At 46.7% G+C, this 21,404-nt stretch overlaps 1 protein-coding gene across 1 annotated transcript in view; it reads left to right on the top strand.

Moving 5' to 3' along the window:
• Positions 1-1,734: 1,734 nt before the first annotated feature.
• The window catches only part of LOC137425253 (E3 ubiquitin-protein ligase BRE1A), a 77,850-nt gene continuing 58,180 nt past the window's right edge, over positions 1,735-21,404 (top strand). Inside the window, exons 1-3 of the mRNA XM_068113491.2 lie at positions 1,735-2,087; positions 3,136-3,303; positions 3,447-3,633. Of these exons, the coding sequence (XP_067969592.2) occupies positions 1,941-2,087; positions 3,136-3,303; positions 3,447-3,633 (502 nt within the window). The 5' untranslated portion in view covers positions 1,735-1,940. The remainder of the gene's footprint in view (positions 2,088-3,135; positions 3,304-3,446; positions 3,634-21,404) is intronic.

The raw sequence follows: 21,404 nt of genomic DNA, 5'->3' as shown, positions 1-21,404 counted from the left end.
TTGGTCTTGATCCCTCTGTCATAATCTCTCCATGTTTTGTCCTCCCCACCTCAACCCCCGCACCCCCCCCCCAAGTTTTCAAGACAGATGTTCACCACCATCTCAGGTCATCCCCCATCCAAAACCATGATCTTTTCTGCATCCGTTAAACCACCCCACCCCTCCCAATATTTTACTTTTATGTATCCATCTTGGCCACCGCTTGCGTTCTCCCCTAGCCCCTCACCTCACCTGCATCGCTTGTTTGTCCGTCTCCGTCTACTTTCTTCCTTCACCCTGGAGTTGCCGTTTCTCCTTTCTCCTACTATTGCCTTTGCTAAGTCTGTATCCTAGCTCTTCCATGAGCCTGGACCATGTATATATACAGTGCCTTCAGAAAGTATTCATGCCCCTTGACATTTTTCACATTTTGCTTTGTTACGGCCTGATTTTAAAATGGATTAAATTGAGAATTTTTGGCACTGACCTACACATAATACCTCATAATGTCCAAGTGGAATGTCTTTTTTCTGGTTCGGCTGGATAGGCTGGATCTGGATGTGGACCTCAACCAAAATCGAATCGACTTCTTGTTGTCACCTAACCAACTCATCCACCTAGTTTTGTCATAGTTAGTCCACAAGCTTTTGAGATATCATGCTATTTATCGTTTTTGGCCCCATCTCTCAATGGTGAAAAATCACTTTTAAAATCTTAGTATGTATCCAGATCCCGATCCGGATCTTCAACCAAAATCTGATAATTTCGTCCGCGTCACACACCCAACATCTCCAGCAAATGTCGTGTGAATCCGTCCACAACTTTTTGAGATATCCTGCTCACAGATAAACAGACAGAAAGACAGGGGTGAAAACATAACCTGCGTCCACCTCAGGTGGTGGAGGTAAAAAATATCTGCAAAATTTTACTAAAAATGCCTGGGTGTGTCACAATTCCTGAAAATGGGACTAGACTAGTAAGTTTGTATGCCATGGGTGACACTCAAATCTCTTTCCTGTTGCTGTTTGGCTCTTTCAACTTTTCCGAATCCTTTTTTAAATTATTGTAGTCACTAATTTAATAGGATTTTCACATCTCTGCTGTAAGAACTATCAGTAGATGAAACAATAATTATTTCCTTCGTTCATTGTCTTGATGAGCATGGCCCTCCACCATTTTTGGGGAATCCGACTCGTCCCTGCTTTTATGCAGAGCCCTTCTTCTCTCCTTTTCCTGTGAACGCTCAGAAAAGGCCTCTCATCCTCGTCCATCCAAAAAAATCTCCCAACACAGAACCCATGACAACAACCCAGGTCTTTTGGAAACCCAAAACGACGTAATTTCAGCCAAAAATTGAGAGAACTAACGTTTTAACGATGATACGAAATACCGGGAGTCTACCGTTGAACCGTCAAGCTCTGGCAAATCCTTTGACGCGATCGATCTCTTGACGGTAAAACCTAAAAATCCCGATTGGGTTGGTCAGCGAGAAGGACGCAACCTGAACAAATCCATAAATCAAACAGAGGAAGTCATATGAATGATAACAAAGAATAAATATCTGACTCGTTCATTTGGACATGACTATAGGCGGTGTATGAAAAGCGGTATACACCTTCCGTGCATTGAATTTAATTTTTTTTAACTCGTGTCATCTCTTATCAGTTCTTTTAATTTATACTGAGGGAACCTAAAGGAGATTTACTGAGTCCAATCGAAAATTTTCTCCTTCGCTCGGATCCAACCAATGAAGTCACACATCCGGTGGTGACGTCCATCCCGTCCGTGACATCCGGGTTGTAATTCATATGGATGTGGTAATTTCATCTTGTGTGCTATTTAATTGATCCACTGTTGCATAGCCGGCGAATCAGCGCACACAAACACCCTTCTCGAGCCAGCACTTTAATCGCCCTTTTGCGAAGGGGCTCAGCGGAGTGTTTTGAGCTTTAGGTTCTGACATGTCGGGGCCCGGAATGAAGCGCCAGGCCGGGGATCCTGCTTCGGCTTCGGCGATCTGTCCCCCCGAGAAAAAGCCCAACCTCGGAGGAGGGGACAGGGTGACTTCTCTTATGGAGTCCATCAAGTTAGGGGGAGTCGCCTCATTGGTGAGATCATGTTATTCCTTGAATCCTTCCATTCGGTGTTCTTCTCTCTTCTTTCGATTACAATCGAATATATCATTCTCTATCTCTGACCTTTTCGTTCTTTTTCTCGATCCGTAAATAATCTAAAGGCGAAATATTCCAGCTTTCCTTCAATTAGGCGATTCCATAATTAGTGTTTAACGTTGGAAGTAGCTGGAGGTTGTTTTAAGCGAACATATTGGAATTTGGTCTTTTTCTGAGCTATCCCATAATGCCGTGCGCGCCGTTGTTTTGGTTGTATTCATTTCCCGAGCAACGGTAACATCAGCAGCTCTACAATGTAGCACGTTTATCTCGTTATTCTGACGCTGTCACACACAACCAAAATTGAATTGATTCTTCCTTGTCACACACAACCTGTCCACAAGTTTCGTCCAAATCCGTCCATAACTTTTTGAGATATCCTGCTATGTATCGTTTTGGCCCTATCTCCCAATGGTGAAGAATCACTTAAAATTTTAAATAATTCTCATATCCGAATCAATATTCAGATCACCAAAATCTAATCGAAACGTCCTTGTCAGACACCCAACCGGTCCACCAGGTTTCGTCCAAATCAGTCCTCAACTTTTTGAGATATCCTGCTAAGTATCGTTTTTGGGCCTATCTCCCAATGGTGAAGAATCACTTTAAAAATTCTACTAGCCGGATCTGAATCCGGATCTTCACCAAAGTCTCATCATTTCGTCCTTGTCACATGCTACATCTCTGCCAAATTTCGTCCAAACCCATCCACAACTTTTTGAGATATTTTGTTCACAAATAAACAAACGGACAGACAAACAGACAGACAGGGGTGAAAACATAACCTCCATAGACCTTTGGTGGCAGAGGTAAAAAAAATAGATGGCCCCAAGTGATTTGATGTGAAAGTTGTCAAGAGTAGGATGTGTGTGTTGGTGCATGGTAATGTGAGGCATAACACAAGCCTGTCATCTCTCAAACTCGAATTTGTCCAGGAAATTTCAACCCTGAAACCATCCATCATCCTCTCTCTTCTCCCTTCCAGGAGGAGATGGACATGAAAGTTCTACAGTTTCGGAACAGGAAGTTGGTTGAGCGTCTGGAGCAGCGGCAAGCCATCGAAGATGAGTTGAGGGAAAGGATAGAGAAGCTGGAAAAGCGCCAAGTGACCGATGATGCCACTTTGCTTATTGTCAACCGTCACTGGGCCCAGGTGGGTGCCTTGTGCTTTCCATGAATTACTGTCAATGCAGGGAAAGACTTATAGGTGTGGATATATTTCCTCTTGTTGATAAATAAGTAATAAAAAAAAGCTAGTATCAATGTGCCTTGTACTTTTATTCTTTTAATCCCCAGCTTGATGAGAACATACAGCTTCTGCTCCGGAGATTGGATGGAGCGATGGATTCTGGTGGGTTATCGAGTCAGGGGCCAACAGGTGGGGAGGAGCGGGAAAGAGAAAGGGGCGAGAGAGGGGGAAGTGAGTCACGGATGTCAGAAGGAGAATCTGAGTCTGAGAGTCAAGGAGAGAGCCGTGACAGAGGTAACGTAGTTGTATATTTTTCTATTACTTGTGCTTTTATTTAATTCTCATAACATCTCATCTAGGTCATTGTAGGACTGACTGGACGTGCGTAGTCTTGTCAGCCGTGTCATCGGGTAGATGTTGGGGTGTGTGCGGCATCGAATGACAAATCATGGCGTGCCATGAACCTATATAGACCGGGAGCCCAGGAGGGGTCAGCCTAGCTGGAAAGTTGACCAATTTTCATGTATATAGCAATGGTGCATGTCCATGTAAGGAAATGGACGTCTGCCGGGCACATTCTGGTGGGTGTGGTCAGAAGGGCCATTAGAAAGGGACCCCAAAATTGAGCTAGATCAGCTCGTGAGTTAACCCGGTGAAACCTACTGGTAAATGTTCGGCATAGTCCCAGATATCATGAATGACCACTGCCAGACATTTTCAGTGGTGGGTTGTGCCCGCCAGATGCCCTCGAATGCCCCCACCCCCAAAATTGAGCTAGATCAGCTCGTGAGTTAACCCTGTGAAACCTACTGGAAAATGTTCGGCATAGTCCCAGATATCATGAATGACCACTGCCAGACATTTTCAGTGGTGGGGTGTGCCCACCAGACACCCCCAAATGCCACCACCCCAAAATTGAGCTAAATCATCTTGTGAGTTAACCTGATGAGAATAAAATACTATGGAATAACAGCAACATAACTTTTGAAAATCAGATGTTTTATTTCAAGTCATGGGAAAAGCAGGGATTTGTAAGGTATAACACGTCATTTGTCGTGGGTATTGTAAAGACGCTGACGTTATCTGTTATCCCACACATAGGCTGTTGCTAAGTTTGGCTCAAGGTGAATCCCATCTGGAGCGTCGCGTTCGTCACCCTCAACTGAATAGGGGAATTCAATCTCGAGAGCCTTGGTCTCACTGTAGCTTATACAGTGTCCTGTTCTGTTCAGAATTTGCATGGCTAGTTTTGATCCTGTGACGGATGCAAGCGTGAGACCCACGACTGTGTGTTTCCATGGTTTTATGGTACCATGAGTGACGTTGTAAATGGCATCCGATGCCATTGCAGTTACCTTTCAGTCAACTGTAATCTTGTGTGCACCACTGAAAGTTGGTGCCATGCCACCAAGGAGACATCTGAAGAACAGGTCCAGCTGTGCTGGTATCTCTGCGGTGCATTCCTTCAAATTTTGGACTGTTTCAGGATTTGGGGTCTTGGTCTTCGGGAGCTGCATAATCAGAGATCTAAGATGGAGAGTGGCCCATCTTAACTTGCTATCCTGTTCATACCGTTTAGAATCCTCATAAAGGCGAGCCTTGGCATCCTCTTCTGGAAGAGCAGAACTATAGATGAAGTTGCCTTTCCGAGGGTCCGCCAGTTTTATTGCGATTTCTTTTCTTTGAAATGGTCTTTTACCTTCCTGGTAAGATTTTGAGCTGTGTAGGCCTGGACGTCTGCCCCATCTCCTCCGAGCCCACTTGTGTACTCCTCTTTGTATATGCCAAGTAAATCACTAACTAACACAGATCATTGCTTTCCTAGCACCTCATTCTGGATATATGAAAGATGCAACTGCTCTCTTGTGGACTGAGACGAGCTCTAGGACTGAGACGAGCTCTAGGACTGAGACGAGCTCTAGGACTGAGACGAGCTCTAGGACTGAGACGAGCTCTAGGACTGAGACGAGCTCTCGGACTGAGACGAGCTCTAGGACTGAGACGAGCTCCCTTCATTGGGCCTATTTTGATCATCAGTCTCCCTCAGGAACTGGACACGGCATGATTTGTGGTATTCTGCTTCCTTTGCGATCAGGTCAACACCACTCCGAATGAGACTCTTGATACGTTCGTTTTTCGAAGACTTTACCCGATGGCAAAGTGACTCACAACCGGCAACTGTCGCTACCTTGTTTGGCTAGAAGCCTTTTTGGCAGTGGGTTCATCATCAGGTGGCAGGGGTTCTTTCAGACGCTTCACTGCTGTGTAATGCTTATGACAAGAAGGGTGATAGCTGACAGTCGATTCGTGATCACTGCTTACCAAAATCTGTTGTGTGACCTCAAAGTATTTATCAGATTTCAAATTTTTACGCAAGGCAGCAGCATTCTTTAATGTTGTCCATGTCCTGTCACTCAACTTTCTCAGCTTGCCGTCCTCTTCTGTGCAATTGTGACAGATAATGTACGATGGCGTCCTAAGATGGCGTCGTATCGGCAGTTAACCATAGCAGCTTGAAACGCCCTCGGTGTCATTGTTCTGGAATTAAAATAGGGTCCGTTAATGTGGAGTAAAAATTAAATGGTCCAGGGACCATATGATCACATGTGGATTTAACTGTCAGCTAGATAAATTCAACTACGCGCAGTCGAGAAATATGCCTCCGCCTGCAAGGCAACCGCATATGTTTGAATGATTAAACCACCTTTAGAGGCCATTTTTCCCCGCAAAGCGGGGGTTGGCCTTTTTCGGGAACCATGGTTGTTGTTGTTTTTCGGTCCCCTTTTTGAAGCAATGTTTTACGGCCGGATGCCCTTCCTGACGCCAACCCTTTTTGCCGCCTTTAACGACACACAGGGAATTACCAGTGAACTGGTACTCAATTAGCCGACCTCGGAAGGATGACAGGCTGAGTCAACCCCCCTGGCGTTAATTCAGCAATTGACCGGGATTCGAACCCAGGATCTTTGGATCCTAAGCCGGCACCCTAGCCGCTAGCCCAACACCAGGTTTGAATGATTATTCTGTGCAAATAAATTGACCTTTAACCTTTGATCTAATAACTCCAAATCTAATCATTTTGCCTCTCCTTCCAAGTGCATACATGTAAAAAGTTTGACGAAAACCCGTCCAACGGTTCTTAAGACATCACGATAACGAGACTTGGACGGAAGGACAACCCAAAAACACAACTTTGTGGCGGAGGCATAATGACGTTTGACATTTGGTTATGGGAATTCCGAATTTCACCTCTGTCCTTGAAGTTAGAAAATTATGCTAACTCAGAAGATTTCTCTGGTGGTTTGGTGAGTGGCATCTTCTCAGTGCTTTAGAATGTGCAAATTAAGTTTCATTGCACTTGCCTCTTGATTGACAATAGTGAATGAACGATTTCATCCTTGGGCTGACTCTCACAAACATTGCTCTTCTGAAGTCACACATGTTTCTTCTGGATCCATCCTCCTGGGTGATTCTTCCGAACCTTGCTCTTCTGAAGTCATCCTCCTGGCTGACGTCGATAATCCAAAGCTGAAAGAATAGACTAATGCATTGTATTAAAAAATCCCCAGAGCCACACTTCTGATAACAGCCATTATAAAAAGAAATGACTACAGTAATATTAAATACTAGCCGACACCCGTGGAACATCCACGGAAGGGAGGATGTGGTGTATGGATAGAGTGTACCATTATGGATGGCATAGGGGATTTGCTTGTCCGATTAAGAGTTAGGAAGAAAGATGAGAATGAAGAGTGCGTATATGAACAACGTATTTATTGCAATCTACTTAAATGACAACGCTACGATATACTTTTGAAAAATGAATGGATTCGTAATAGGAATCGGCATAGCACCACTCTGGGATTGTCCACTCAGTGGACGGCTTGCTGTCGCCTTCGACTGTCCAATCAGCGGAAGGCTTGCTTCGCTTTCGCCCAGCGCCAGCAGACGCCAATACGATGGCGTCCTAAGATGGCGTCGTATCGGCAGTTAATCGGATGCTTTTGGGCCCCAACGTCGGCTAATTCAGATCTTTCGAGTATGGCTGTACGTGATAAACAAAGAGCGCGGTTCGTAGATCGTAAATCCATTAGTGCCGTGGGCATCGGGTCACTGGGTGCGGCGTAAAAGGGATAACAAAGTCGAGTCCTTACGCTATTATTATATAGATTAATTGAGAGGAATCAAAATTGACATTTTTCATAGTATGGGCATTAGCTTACCTTGAGGGAAATGGTTCAGTCACATGTAGATTGTACAATAATTATCAAAATGGTCCAGTTAGACACGAAAAATATATGCCTTCATTTCCCTCAATCAAGAAAAGAGCATAAATTCACATTGTTTAGCTTTAAAATTAATGACCGTACACCTAAGCATATAGGCTCCACTTGTAGTATATAGTGTGAGTAACCTTGGCTGCATAAGGTTCATTAACATATCTATATCGGTGGATAAGTTAGGCCTAATTAATGGACAAGTGGCCCTCCATATGATGGATGGACAGCATCAGCAGGAGTGTGAGGGTTTGGTGAATTATATGCATTTTGTGATTAGGCCTCGGCGCTATTCTGGTAACAAACACGTACCTGATGGATTCAAAGGGATGTAGATGTACATTGTACAATGTACATGTATCGCTTTGCATCATCAAACACACAGATTTTTAGTATAGTTACAAAGGAGAGACTTCTCTTAAATCTTTAAAGTTTTAATGCTTTATTGAGCAATTTAAGTAACAAAACTTACCTCTCATACTGCTTCTAATATCTTCTTGGATGTGTTGATGACTCTGATCATTAATAAAATAAGTTGGGTTGCAGTGAAAAGAGAACTTGACTACTTGATTCCTATTTTAAAACTGACTTTATTTCCCACACATATACCGGTAAAAGTGTCACAAAAAGTAATACATCGAAAGTAACATGCCTGGCACCTTGTTGTCTCGGTTCAGGCTTGGTCAAATATATGCTACATTGATAATTGTGAGTAAATTATAAATCCACAGAATCGAGAGATAAATTGGGCTTTTTCTCAGGATTCCGTCTAGCTCAATGGAGGGTGGGGGGCGGGGGAATTCGGGGGTGTCTGGCGGGCACACCCACCACTGAAAATGTCTAGCAGTGGTCATTCATGATACCTTGGACTGTGCCGAACTATTTCCTGTAGGTTTCACTGGGTTAACGTACGAGCTGATCTAGCTCAATTTTAGGGGTGGGGGCATTCGGGGGCATCTGGCGGGCAAAACCCACCACTGAAAATGTCTGGCAGTGGCCATTCATGATACCCGAGACTACGCCAAACATTTTCCAGTTGGTTTCACTACGCCGACCATTTTCCAGTAGGTTTCATTAGGTTAACTCACAGAGCTGATCTAGCTCAATTTTGGGGTACCGGTTATGTAAGTCTGGCAGGCACACCCCACCACTGAAAATGTCTGGCAGTGGCCATTCATGATACCCGGGACTATGCCGAACATTTTCCAGTAGGTTTCATCAGGTTAACTCACAGAGCTGATCTAGCTCAATTTTGGGGTCCCTTTCTAATGGCCCTTCTGACCACACCCACCAGAATGTGCCTGGCAGACATCCATTTCCTTACATGGACATGCACATTTGCTATATAGATGAAAATTGGTTAACTTTCCAGCTAGGCTGACCCCCCCTGGGCTCCCGGTCTAATAGGCCCACGACAGGCTGGTCGTGAAGTCCCCAGTGTCATTCTCCTTAGCTAAGCTCCTCGCCTTCAGCCTGAGAGCAAGTGTTGTGAATGAAAAAAACGTGTAAATTAAAACTAATTTCTCATTATGAGAGGCAGATGCTGGAGTGAGTGCTGCCTCAATCCTACCCAAAGTACGACCCAAAAAAACTTGTAGCAGTCTTTGTTGCAAAAGGTGCTTCCACAAAGTACTGACCAAAGGTTTTGTAACCTGTGAATTTTGATTAGTAACCTATTCCTGACAAGTAATAAGTTCTGTCAAGTTTTTTGCAGGTATTCCTGACAAGTAACCTCCTTCAACTTTAACAGTGTTTAGTCTGATCTCTTCAGTTATGAATAAAAAAAATTAATTTGGAAAATTGTCTGCATAATTTGTAATTTATCTAAATGTGGCATTCTTGGGAGGGGGAGAAATATTTTTGCAGGCCACTGTAAAAAAAAAAAAAAAAATCGTTAAGTGTCAACCACATGGCACAGCAAGTGCACCGGTAACCTGGAGGGTGTCCCATAGTGTCGTTTTAAGGGTGAAACCAACACACGACAGGAGACAGAAGGGTAACGTTATAAGAAATATTTATTAATCCCTAATGTCTCCCTTAAACAATAACATTAATTGAATGTAACTATACAACAAACAACAACATGCATTTTAAGGCCATTTTCCCTGCTAGAGCGGGGGTTAGCCTTGCGGTCCCCATGACAATCTTATCCATTTTGCCCTATTTTCTGCATCTCTCCTTGTTAACCCCCTTGCCTGCATTTCTTCTTCCACCATCTTTAGCCAAGTCTTTCTCAGTCTTCCCCGTCCTCTACTTCCTTCTACATTCATTTCCATCACTCTTCTCAACCAGTCACTTTCATCCTTCCTCAACACATGACCAAACCATCTCAACCTGTTCCTCTTCACAGCATCAATCACAGGCTCTATTCCCATCATCTTTCGCAATTCGTCATTTGTCTTCCTCTCTCTCAACGATACTCCGCACATCCACCGAACCTTTCGCATTTCCACCCTTTCCAGCCTTCGTTGCTGCTCTACATTCATGACCCATGTCTCGCTCCCATAAATCATAACACTTCTCACACATGCAGCATACACCTTTCCCTTCAGCTTCAACGACACTCCCCTCCTCATCAGCACGCCACTCAGTTCCCGAAACTTCTTCCATGCACATCTCACTCTAGCAACCGTTGCATTTTATGTAACTACTATCAGAAGTACCCGACATTGCCGGGCGGGGGAGGGGAGGGGGGAGGGAAGGGGAGGGGAGGGGAACGGGGGGAGGGGAGAAGAGGGGTGGGAGGGGAGAAGAGGAAGATGAAGAGGGGGAGCGGGAGAGAAGAGGGGGAGGGGGAGGGGAGAAGAGGGGGGAGGGTGAGGGATGGGAGGGGGAGGGGGTGGGAGGGAGGGGGAGGGGGGAGGTTTTATGGTCACCCATAAAATAGATTTGTAAAAATTTCGGTTGCTCACCTGGTTGAGGGTGGATAGAGCCAATGAGGTGGTATACCTGGCCTTGCACCTTGAATGTAGGCATGAATCCTTGCTCAGTGACGACGCGATCTGCTCCAAACGAAGTCATTTGGAACGAAGAGTTGTAATTACGGATTTCCTTCAGGAAGTGTCTGGATTGAGTGGTAGTTGATTGAAGTAGTTCTTTCAAAGGTTCCGGTGGAGATTGGAGAGAAGGCAAAAGGACATTGCCTCCCCTGCAACACATTCCTGGTGTTTCTCCCTTCCATTTCAAGGCATGGCAAAACTGACAGGTGAACGACATGGAGCCAATATCAACGTTTGAGGAGTAGTCAGTGTTCGGATTGTAACTGAATGCAGCCTCCTCCCATGCAATGGCCAGCTGCCGTCTGCCTGATGGTTGCCAGTTGTTGAGTCGTTTTTGGCGCTGTTCTTCTGTCTCCTGCTGTCTGGCCCTCGCCAGACATTGTTGATTGGCGTTTAGACGTGCCTCTGTCTCATCTTCTGTCTCTCGCTTTCTGGCCCTCGCCAGACATTGTTGATTGGCGTTTAGACGTGCCTCTGTCTCATCTTCTGTCTCTCGCTGTCTGAATCTAGAGACACGTTCTTGATTGGCTTGTCGATGGTGAAAAGTATCTTCATCGGCTTCATGGAGTCTCCGATCAGCGATTTTCCTTGCTCGGGAGGTTGAACGTGACAAATTTCTTTTCTTCGGTGCCATTGCCTTTATCACAGTCAGTCTTCCAGTCACTCACTCGTAGACAAATTCAAAATACCAAATTCAAAATACTCGTAGACAAAATACCACGTTTACACGTGGTAAGAAACGACGCAAACGCACAATTGCAACTCTGCGTCGTGTCGTGGGCGTGGCCAACGTGGCCTCATGCTCCCAGGTGATTGGCTAACTCGAGCTCGAGAGAGCCATAATGCGCTACGGTATGGCAAAAAATATGGATCTGAAGATGAAAGAAAAAAAAAACCTATGTGGTGTGAATGGCAATGTTCGTCGCTGAAATGTGAAAAAAGGCAATCGCGCGGCAAGGAACATCACGTGATCGCTCTGAGCGATCGATTGCAACTCTGCGTCCTGTCGTGGGCGTGGCCAACGTGGCCTCATGCTCCCAGGTGATTGGCTAACTCGAGCTCGAGAGAGCCATAATGCGCTACGTTATGGCAAAAAATATGGATCTAAAGATGAAAGGGAAAAAAACCTAGGTGGTGTGAATGGCAATGTTCGTCGCTGAAATGTGAAAAAGGCAATCGCTTTTCGCTCTGAAATACGTGCGAACGCGTAACTGAGTTAATGGCGGCAAGGAACATCACGTGATCGCTCTGAGCGAATCAGCGCACTGCTCTGCGACCGGTCAGATTCCGTGCATAATATTCCTCGCTGAAATGCGCTGAGGTAAAAATATGGTTTAAAAATATTATGAAATAAATTTTTAGGCCGGCCATGTTCTTACCAGGCTCAATGGCCATGTCTGTGCCAAATATCAAGTACGTGAGCCTCTCCGTTTAGGAGTTTATCGGTAACATTACACACACACACACACACACACACACACACACACACACACACACACACACACACACTGTGTTTTATATATATATAGATATCCTTTGAAATTAGGAAATTTTGGAAAATGTCTTGGGAAAACTTTCCTAAGAATCTCCAAATTAAACTAGAACTGCCACTTTATAACTGCTGGAATTGTTGGCTGGGTACCACAAGACATCCCACTTTGACGCAACCCTGCTTTGATAAAACCATGCTTACATCGGACACGCGTGACACATGCCGTCCTCTTTATAAAACTGAATTCATTATTGGATTTTAAGTATTAAAAAAATATATATATGAGGGGTCCTCAGGGTCTTTTGGGTCTTCGGAGTCCTCAGGGCCTTTTCGGTCATCTGGCTCATCTGGATCTTTAAGGGTCTTTGGGGTATTTTGGATCCTCAAGGTATTTTGGGTCTTAGTGGTCTTTTGGCTCTTCAGGGTATTTTGGGTCTTTTGAGTCCTCTGGATTGTTAAGGGTATTTGGGATATTTAGGGGTATTTGGGGTCTTCAGGGTTTTTTAGTCTTCTCAGTCTTTTGGGTCTTTTTAGTCTTCGGGTCTTTTGGATCTTCAGGATATTTGGGGTATTCTTGGTATTTTGGGTATTTTGGGTCCTCGGGGACTTTTGAGTATTTTGGGTCTTTTGGGGGGTCTTTTGGGTCTTCTGGGTTTTTTGTGTCTTCAGGGTATTTTGGGTTTTCAGGATCTTTAAGGGTCTTTGGGGTATTTTGGGTCTTCAGGATCTTTAAGGGTCTTTGGGGTATTTTGGGTCTTTGGGATATTTTGGGTCTTTTGTACCTTTGGGTTATTTTGGGTCCTCTGGGTCTTTTGGGGTCTTGGTGGTCTTAAGGGTTTTGGGGGACGTAAAGGGTCTTCCAAGGTCTAAGGGGTCTCAGCAGTCCAAAGGGCCGAAAGGTATATTCCAACAGTACGTAATTAATAGACAGGATGCAACCAACATCCAAACAGTACGTATTGTCCTGTCCGTAGCTGATAAAGACCAGCCTTGGACGAATAGCCGGACGGTCTTACTCCCAAGGCGGCAGCCCGAAAATTGGCTGTACTTTTGTCACATGCACAGAAGGCGGCGAGGCGTTTATCTCAACAGAGCACACCGGTTTGTACCAAAATCACAACGAACAGACACGACTGTAAATTCAACAAATAATTTAATGAAAATAAATGTAAGACGAAAATGTCGAAATAAAGGTTGAAGTATAAAATAAATAAATAAAGGTTAGAGCTGTCTCCCTTGACATATCACGTGCCTTCGATATGGTCTGGCACCCCGCTCTGCTCACCAAACTCTCCTCCTATGGTATCCATGGAAATCTCCACGCTTGGCTTGCGGACTTCCTCTCTAGTCGTAGTCAACGTGTGGCCCTGAATGGATTTCTCTCATCTCCCCTTCCTGTTCAGGCTGGAGTTCCCCAAGGCAGTGTTCTGGGCCCTGTGCTTTTTGTAGTCTTCATCAATGATCTCTCTGACTCTCTTGAAAATCCTCTCTATCTCTTTGCTGATGACTCCACTCTCTGCCACTCCATACCTCGTCCCTCAGTTTGGCAGTCTGCAGCCTCCTCACTCTCTGCACACCAGGACAAAATGACAGACTGGTCAAACAAGTGGAACATGTCTTTCAATCCTGACAAATCTCACACTCTTACTGTGTTTCTCCGAAAAGACCGACTGGACAATCCTCCCATCTAATTTCTGAACAATCCTCTCCAATAAGTTCTGTCACTCAAGCTTTTGGGTCTCACTATCTGCCATGATCTTTCCTGGGAAAACCACATTTCAAATCTGGCCTCCAAAGCCAGTCGCCGACTGGGCATCCTCCATCGTGCGAAGTCCTTCCTTGGCACACCTGAGCTCCTCACCACATACAAGGCTTTCATCCACAGCTCAATTGGATACTGTTCTCCCCTCTGGGCCGGTGCTCCTGCCTCACACCTAGCTCGGCTTCACGCTGTTGAAACCAAAGCTTTCAGAATCATTGGAATCTCCCGCGATGAAGCTAACTCCGAGGGCCTTTCACTTACTCACCGCAGAAAGGTTGGTGGTCTTTCTGCCTTCTACCGACTCCTCTCCGGCCTTGCTCCCCCAGCTCTCTCTGGGCTCTGTCTCCCCCATATTCCTACAGGTCGCACAAGGTCTGCCAGCAACCCTCGTATGGTTAAACTGCCAAAATCAAGACTCTCTGCTCACCTTCACTCCTTCATTCCTCTTTTCTCCGCCTCTGGAACAAACTCCCTCACTCTCTTCAATTCCACTCCTTCCTCCAGGTCTTTAAAACAGCTGTTCACCACCATCTCTTATCTTCCCCCATCCAAAACCTTGATCTTTTCTACCCCTGCTAATTTCACCCCAGATATCCACTTTTTCGAAATACCAATTTCTTTCCTGGAAGTCCTTGCAGTGTCCTTGTGTTTTATTCTTCTCCCCCCCACCTTCCCACGCCTGCTCCCCCCAAGCCCTCCCCCCCCCCCCCCCACAGATCTCCCGATGTCCCTGCTCTCAAATGCTGTGTTTGTGTGCTTCCCCTTCTCTCCCCATCTTGTTTACCGCTCCCCTTATTATATGTTTTATGTGTCTGTTTGATGTTCTGTGTGTTAAATGTTAGCTCTTTCACGAGCCTTGATCCTGTACACCAAAAAAAAATAATTCTAACTGAGGTACCTCACATGCAGTCTCAAATACAGACAAGAGGACAGATAAAATAAAATAAATGTTCCTTTTTCTAGTACAGTCACTTAGCTCTGGCATCACGAGTTCCTCTGTGAGGTTGGCAAGCTGGGGATGAGGAGCAGAGCTTGATGTCCCTCCGGCGGGAACCCGGCACAAGATGGTTGCGGCGCCACAAACATGAGGCGAGTTGTGAGGGCGTCCCTCTTTCTCTCTCCTTAGGACGAACGGCACAGCGTTCAACCCACCACGACCTCAGCTGTGTCCGAAACCTCCTCAAATTACTGCCGACTGGTGTAAAGCGCTCCTCACTCCAAAAAGTGCCCCCCCAAACTCCACGCTCCAGGACCACAAACTGGCACCGCCTTCCTCCTCCAAAAACCCACCCAGAGAGACCGAGTGAGACGCGCTCTTCTTCCTCTCAATCCCTCTCGAAGCTTCTTGCTCTGACGTCACCCCGACCAATGGCCAAGCTCTATCAAATCACCCCATGGTCTTCTCGACCAATCATGAACTTTGGGGCGTGGCCTGCCGGCTTTGCTTGGCATGAGTGGTCATTAAGGCAAGGCTTCCTTGCCGATCGGCAATGTTCGGGTTCTGTCGGCGCTTGTGTGGTGTAATGGAGGTTTTTATGGCAGGCCTTGTAAGTGTAACACATTAGGGGAAATTACAGAGGGAATATCACGTACTCGGGAAAACTAAACTTAATCCCTAACTAGTTATCACTGCTTCTCTCCTTGTGTGAAGACACATAAACAATCAAGCTATGAATTGGAATCATTGGAATCTCCTGCGATGAAGCTAACTCCAAGGGCCTTTCACACACTCGCCGCAGGCAGGTTGGTGGTCTTTCCGTCTTCTACCGACTCCTCTCTGGCCTTGCCCCCCCAGCTCTCTCTGGGCTCTGTCCCCCAAATATTCCTTCAGGTCGCACAAGATCTGCCTGCAACCCTCTCATGGTTAAACTGCCAAAATCAAGACTTTCTGCTCACCTTCACTCCTTCATTCCTCTTTTCTCCCACCTCTGGAACAAACTCCCTCACTCTCTTCAATCCCACTCCACCCTCCAGGTCTTTAAAACAGCTGTTCACCACCATCTCTTATCTTCCCCCATCCAAAACCTTGATCTTTTCTACCCCCGCTAATTTCACCCCAAATCTTTCACTTTTTTGAAATACCAACTTCTGTCCTGGAAGTCCTTGGTCTCCTTGTGTTTTATACCTCTCTCCCCCCCCCCCCCCCCCCCCACTTCCCACGCCTCCTCCCCCCAAGCCCTCTCCCTCCCACACTTCTCCCTGCTCTCAAATGTTGTGTTTGTGTGCTTCCCCTTCTCTCCCCATCTTGTCTTCCGCTCCCTCTTTTTATATATTTTGTTTGTCTGGTTGATTTGTTTGTGAAATAAATGTTAGCTCTTTCACGAGCCTCGATTAAGTATACAAAAAAAAAAAAAAAAAAAAAAAAGAAGCTACAGTTTCCCTACTTAAACACCAAGATTTCTCTAACGCATCCACGGCCCATGCTCTAATTATACAATCTTACCTTTACTATGAGATTCCTTCACCTACCCCCACAAATGTAATGATATTTAATCGATATATATAGTGACAGGGCTGTATGGCTTCACCGCCTCACGGCTTCATGGACCATGTTTTCGATTTTATGTACATTTATATCACGGACAGTGTTTGAATCCTATCTAGTGTTTGAATCCTATCTCGGTTCCTCCTGATGATTCCATCTTTGCTCTTGACTTCTTCTGGTTCCTTCTGATGATTCCAATGCAGTATTTGGTTTTCCATTTCATTGGAAGAAGACAACGACGTTTTGGTCACCAAAATATATATATATATATATATATATATATATATATATATATATATATATATATATATATATATATATATATATATATATATATATATATATATATATATATATACATATACATATACATATACATATACATATATACATACATACACACACATACATACATACATACATACATATACACACACATACACACATACACACATACACACATACATACATACATACATACATACATACATACATACATACATACTGTTATGAATTTGGTAATGCAACATCTAGAGCTAGGTAGATCTGAATAGGTAGGTATTCGGCTGTCGTGACAGGGACTCTACATGTAATAAGTTATTGATGTTCAGGCGGTTGTCGGGGTATGATGTATGAGTGTGGATCTACCTGGAGATTCGAGTGTTAAATAGTGAGGGATTAAAGGTAACGCCCCTGTGAGTATCACCTAGTAATCAAACCTTTGTCCTTTATGGCACTGCAAACCACATAAACATTAGTTAGGTCCTTAGCGCAACATTAAATAATCCCCTTTCCCTGACAAGGACTTCGTATTAAATTGACAGGAAACCAGGTCAAAAACACCACCACGATTGGCCGCCACCGTGTACACCTCCAAAGGCCTACAAACCTGGCCGGCACGTGTTATGCCAGGACCGCAGGGTCGCGTAACGGGGGAGATGTCAGGAGTCGCGGGAGGCTTTGATTGGCTGAGGAGTGCGCAATGTGACGTCATCGGCCACCAATATAGGCGACGGTCGGACGCCATTTCAACAGACACGGACACACACGTCGATGAGCGATCAAGTCGGGAGTTGAGTTGAGTTCGTGGCAGGCACTGGCAGACGCAGGCAGGCACCAGAGAGTTGAGCGGTGGTGGAGAGTTGGAGAGGACACGCCATTCCAGTCGCAGTTCGAGTGCAGTTCGGGTTGTAGGGAGTCGCAGGAGACACACGAGAGCACACCCAGTTGGCACTGAGCAGTTCGTTGGCACTTGGCTGCCAGCACTCCCGCGTCGAGTCGAGTGGAGTTGAAAGGAGTCCTTCCTGTCCCTGGTCAAGTGGAGCCGCTGGCCTGCGTCGGACGCGTGGTGCTTGGAGCGAGGGGCCTCGTGGTGTGCGATCGGGCCGGAAGGAGCGGTGCTGGACACCAACAATACAAGACGACAAAGACAGATAAGCCCGATCTCCGCGTATATTTTGAACGACGGGACGTGTTATTTTCGTGATTAATCTCCCTCGTTTGTGTTTGCTGTCAGTCGTGTGGGGACGTCCCGATTTAGGTTTATTAGAATTATTAGATTTACCGGCGGGCTTTTTCACTGGCTTTACTTTTCCTAATAAACCCTTATATTACTTTTTGTACATAATATCTGAACGCAGTTTTCCTGGGTGTTTGATTTTAATAGATAAGGTTGCGGAGCCTTCGCTGCGCCCCGCCATTCCGCGCGTTGGTGTTGAACTTGAGTCCGCCATTGAGTGTTCGCCTCGGGAGTTAAAGTCTCGCAAATCGGTCATCCGTAACTGTGGTGTTAATCACGGTTACGCGACAAGTGGTGTCAGGAGTGTAGGATTTGAACCCGTCGGACAAATTTTTTTGTCCGCGGCGAGACATCGACACGGTCGGGCGTACATTGCGTCCGACGTTCGAACGCAAAATTTGTATAGGCGAGGCGGAGAAATTTAATAATCAATTGGGCATACGGAGCGCGATATCGCGTCTTCGTCAAATTTAAATTGTGTTTTTGGTATTAAAATAAATACGCGCGCGGGAAACAACCTTCCGAAAGGCGGATGTCGGAGGTCGACGAAATGGAGGTGCGCAGCGAGGCCTCCGTCAGCGTCGGGAGTGAGCCGGAAATGGGGGATAAGGAGGATAGCGTTGGAACTTTCCCCGCCGCTGGGACGGCCCCGATAGATCTCCAGACCATAGTAAATTTACTAAAAGACATGAGGGCTCAGAGGGAGCGATTGGAGAACCAAATGGAGGTAATGAGGGACGAAGCGAGGGCTCGGAGTGAAAAATTGGGGGCAAGGAGGGACGAAGCGAGGGCTCGGAGTGAAAAAATCGGGGCTCAGGAGCCGGGAATGGCAATATTGGGAATTGCACAGGGAATGGCAATTGAAGTAAATGGGGAGACCGCAGGTCCACAGGTGGATGGGGAATGTCCACAGGTGGATGGGGAATGTCCACAGGTGGATGGGGAATGTGTACAGGTAGAGGGGGAATGCCTGCAGGTAAACGTGGAGAGTCCACAGGTGAGCGGGGAAGGAAATTTGGAATGTGAGAGTTGTAATGGGGAATGTTTCCCACATTCTGGCCTGGTTGTTTATCGGGACCGTGTGGATGTCACAACACCCCAACCGGGGGATGAATTTGGAATTGTGCAGCACCAGGGCGGTGGTGCGGAGCAAGAGGGGGTAGAGTTTTTGGGGGTCCATGCAATGGAGCCGGACCAGGTATTTATTGGGGATATTGATCAAAGCCTGGCGGGGCCAGGAATGATTTGTAATGATGAGGATGATTTGATCCAGCGGCTGGAGACCTGTGACAGTCCCATGGAGGTAGAGCTTGTTCAGGCCCAAAGGAGTCTGGGGGAAGAGGTGAGTTGGTCCAAGGAGGTGGTTGGAATGACCGAGGGGACGCTCACTGTACACTGCTATTTGGAAACAGAGGCTCCAAAATTGGACAACCAGTTGGGGGAGTGTGTTGGCTCCGGGCTGGATTTGGATCTTGGAGGATCGGGAGATAGAGCTTCTGGAGATTTGGTCCCTGTAGGGAATTTGGATCAACTGCAGGGAGGGGCAGAACAACCGGTGGTAGAGGTTGTTCCCTGCAGTTGCGGTTTGGCAGTGGGAATGAAAATTTGTAAAATAAAATTTAAAATAAAATTACAATGGGAACTTGATTTGGAGCAGCCATGGTGGGGATTGGTCCCCGGGCTGCGGGATCTGGATATGGAGAGGTCATGGGTGATGGCCTCGGGCAAAAGTTGCCCCTTTCAAAATTTGGGTATGCCGGCCAGCTGGGGGGCTGTGATGGCGAGATTTGGACGTGGGGTCCAGCCTTGGGTGTCGAGGTACGACCTGGGTCCCACGGGGGGTCTGGTGGAGTGTGGCGTCCCTTGTCCGTCGGGGCGCCGTCCGAGCTGGTGGCTCGGGCCGGCAGGGTCACCGGACCCTGGTGGGGGTTAAGACCTCCAGGGAGGTCCGAGGTGGTTTCTCAAGCCTGGGATGGCAAATATTGAGGACCACTAGGGGGAGGTGTTGTGGGTCGCGCTTTGGTGGTGGCACTGCGGACGGCCAACTTGGGACTGATGTGGTGACCACCCGGGCATGCGGCCTGGCACTCTCCTCCAGGGACTCTGGGACAACCAGCATGTGGTGACCTGGCATGGTGGTTGGTCTATGGACGCGGGTCAAACCGAATGGACAGGGATGGAGATAGCCTGCCGGACAACCATTGGGGCATCTGTGGAACGTGATGGTGTGAGCGACCTTCCACAGATGCTCCGTTGTGATTTATGGACTCTCGGGTTGGGAAGAGAGCCATGGGGATGTGAATCGGGAGATGTGTAACGACGAGCCGAGCATATGGGCCATGCTCGGCTGGCATGTGTATGGCAAAGCATCCTTCTTTGGTGAGGTGAGTGAAATGTGACAAATGGTTGGCATGGGTAATCTGTGGGTTAGATGGAAATTTAAGGGTGGATTTTGAAATGCCATGGTGGACACTGTATAGTGACGCCATTATTGATCCAGGTGTGTAGACCAAAGTGTTGGAGGCTGTGATGAAATTAATAGGGTAGCAAGACACAGCTTTCAACTGGTTGCGGGGGCAACTGTGCTGATATTTGGGACGCGGGATGATGGGGATGTAGTTGTGTAGCCTGAGGGTCAACGTGGTGCTGTGCGTGTCCGAGGTGTGTGGACCATGTCTTCTGGGTGGGTCTCCTGGTGGAGCATGGCTGTTGACTGGACCTTGGTGTGGTCAAGTGTGGGTGAGCACTGGGGGGCTGCAGTTCTGTAGTCGGACTGGGGGATGATGGGGAGGTGCAGGGGACGTGGCTGTAGGGATGCCACGCACTGCGACCGTGCCCCCCAGGGCCGAGGTTGTGTGTGCGGTAGTGTGTGTTGTGGCAGCAAGTGCTCACCACATTGGCCAGCTGGGGCTGCTGCAGCTGTGTTCCTCGCAGGGGGGCCGAAGGATGGATGGTGGGTCGCACCCTTATGGACACTCATGGGCCATGTTGGCGTTTTGACTGCTCACCTTGTCCCGGTGACCCTTGCACGGTAGAGGTGCAGAGCTGTCGTGGCCACAGGTAGTTGTGTAGTGATGATCACCGTTGGATGCGGATCCACATACCTGCCAGTGCAGTGGGGACAAAAGAGAAATTTGGAAGGATTTGGTAGGCCCAATGTGAAATTTTGGGAATTGTATGGGTGGATTGCACTTTGAACCTGACCAACCTGCAACTACCTGCACTTGAGGTGAGTGTTTTGAGGAGTACTGTCCCAGGCTTCAGGACTTGCTTTGGAAATTGGGGACATGTAAATTGGAGTTGGGAGGCGGGTGAGAGTGATGACATGGCCGGTGAGGGGATGGAATGGGAGCCACAGTGTCTTGTGGGTGGCGTATGTTTTTGTATTGTGGTTACGTGTTTTGATGTGGTCGTGAGAGTGGAACCTGGAGAGTGTGTGATGATTATTGGAGATAATGAGGGGCGATAATTGTGCTTTTTGGAAATGTGCTAATGGAAATGTGTAAGGATTCAATGATTCGAACTGTGAAG

This window comes from Myxine glutinosa, chromosome 4 (assembly GCF_964187855.1).
Source record: "Myxine glutinosa chromosome 4, kmMyxGlut1.1, whole genome shotgun sequence".
NCBI lineage: Eukaryota > Metazoa > Chordata > Myxini > Myxiniformes > Myxinidae > Myxine > Myxine glutinosa.
Note: the sequence above shows the minus strand (reverse complement) of the source record. Positions and strands in the feature narration are given on the sequence as shown.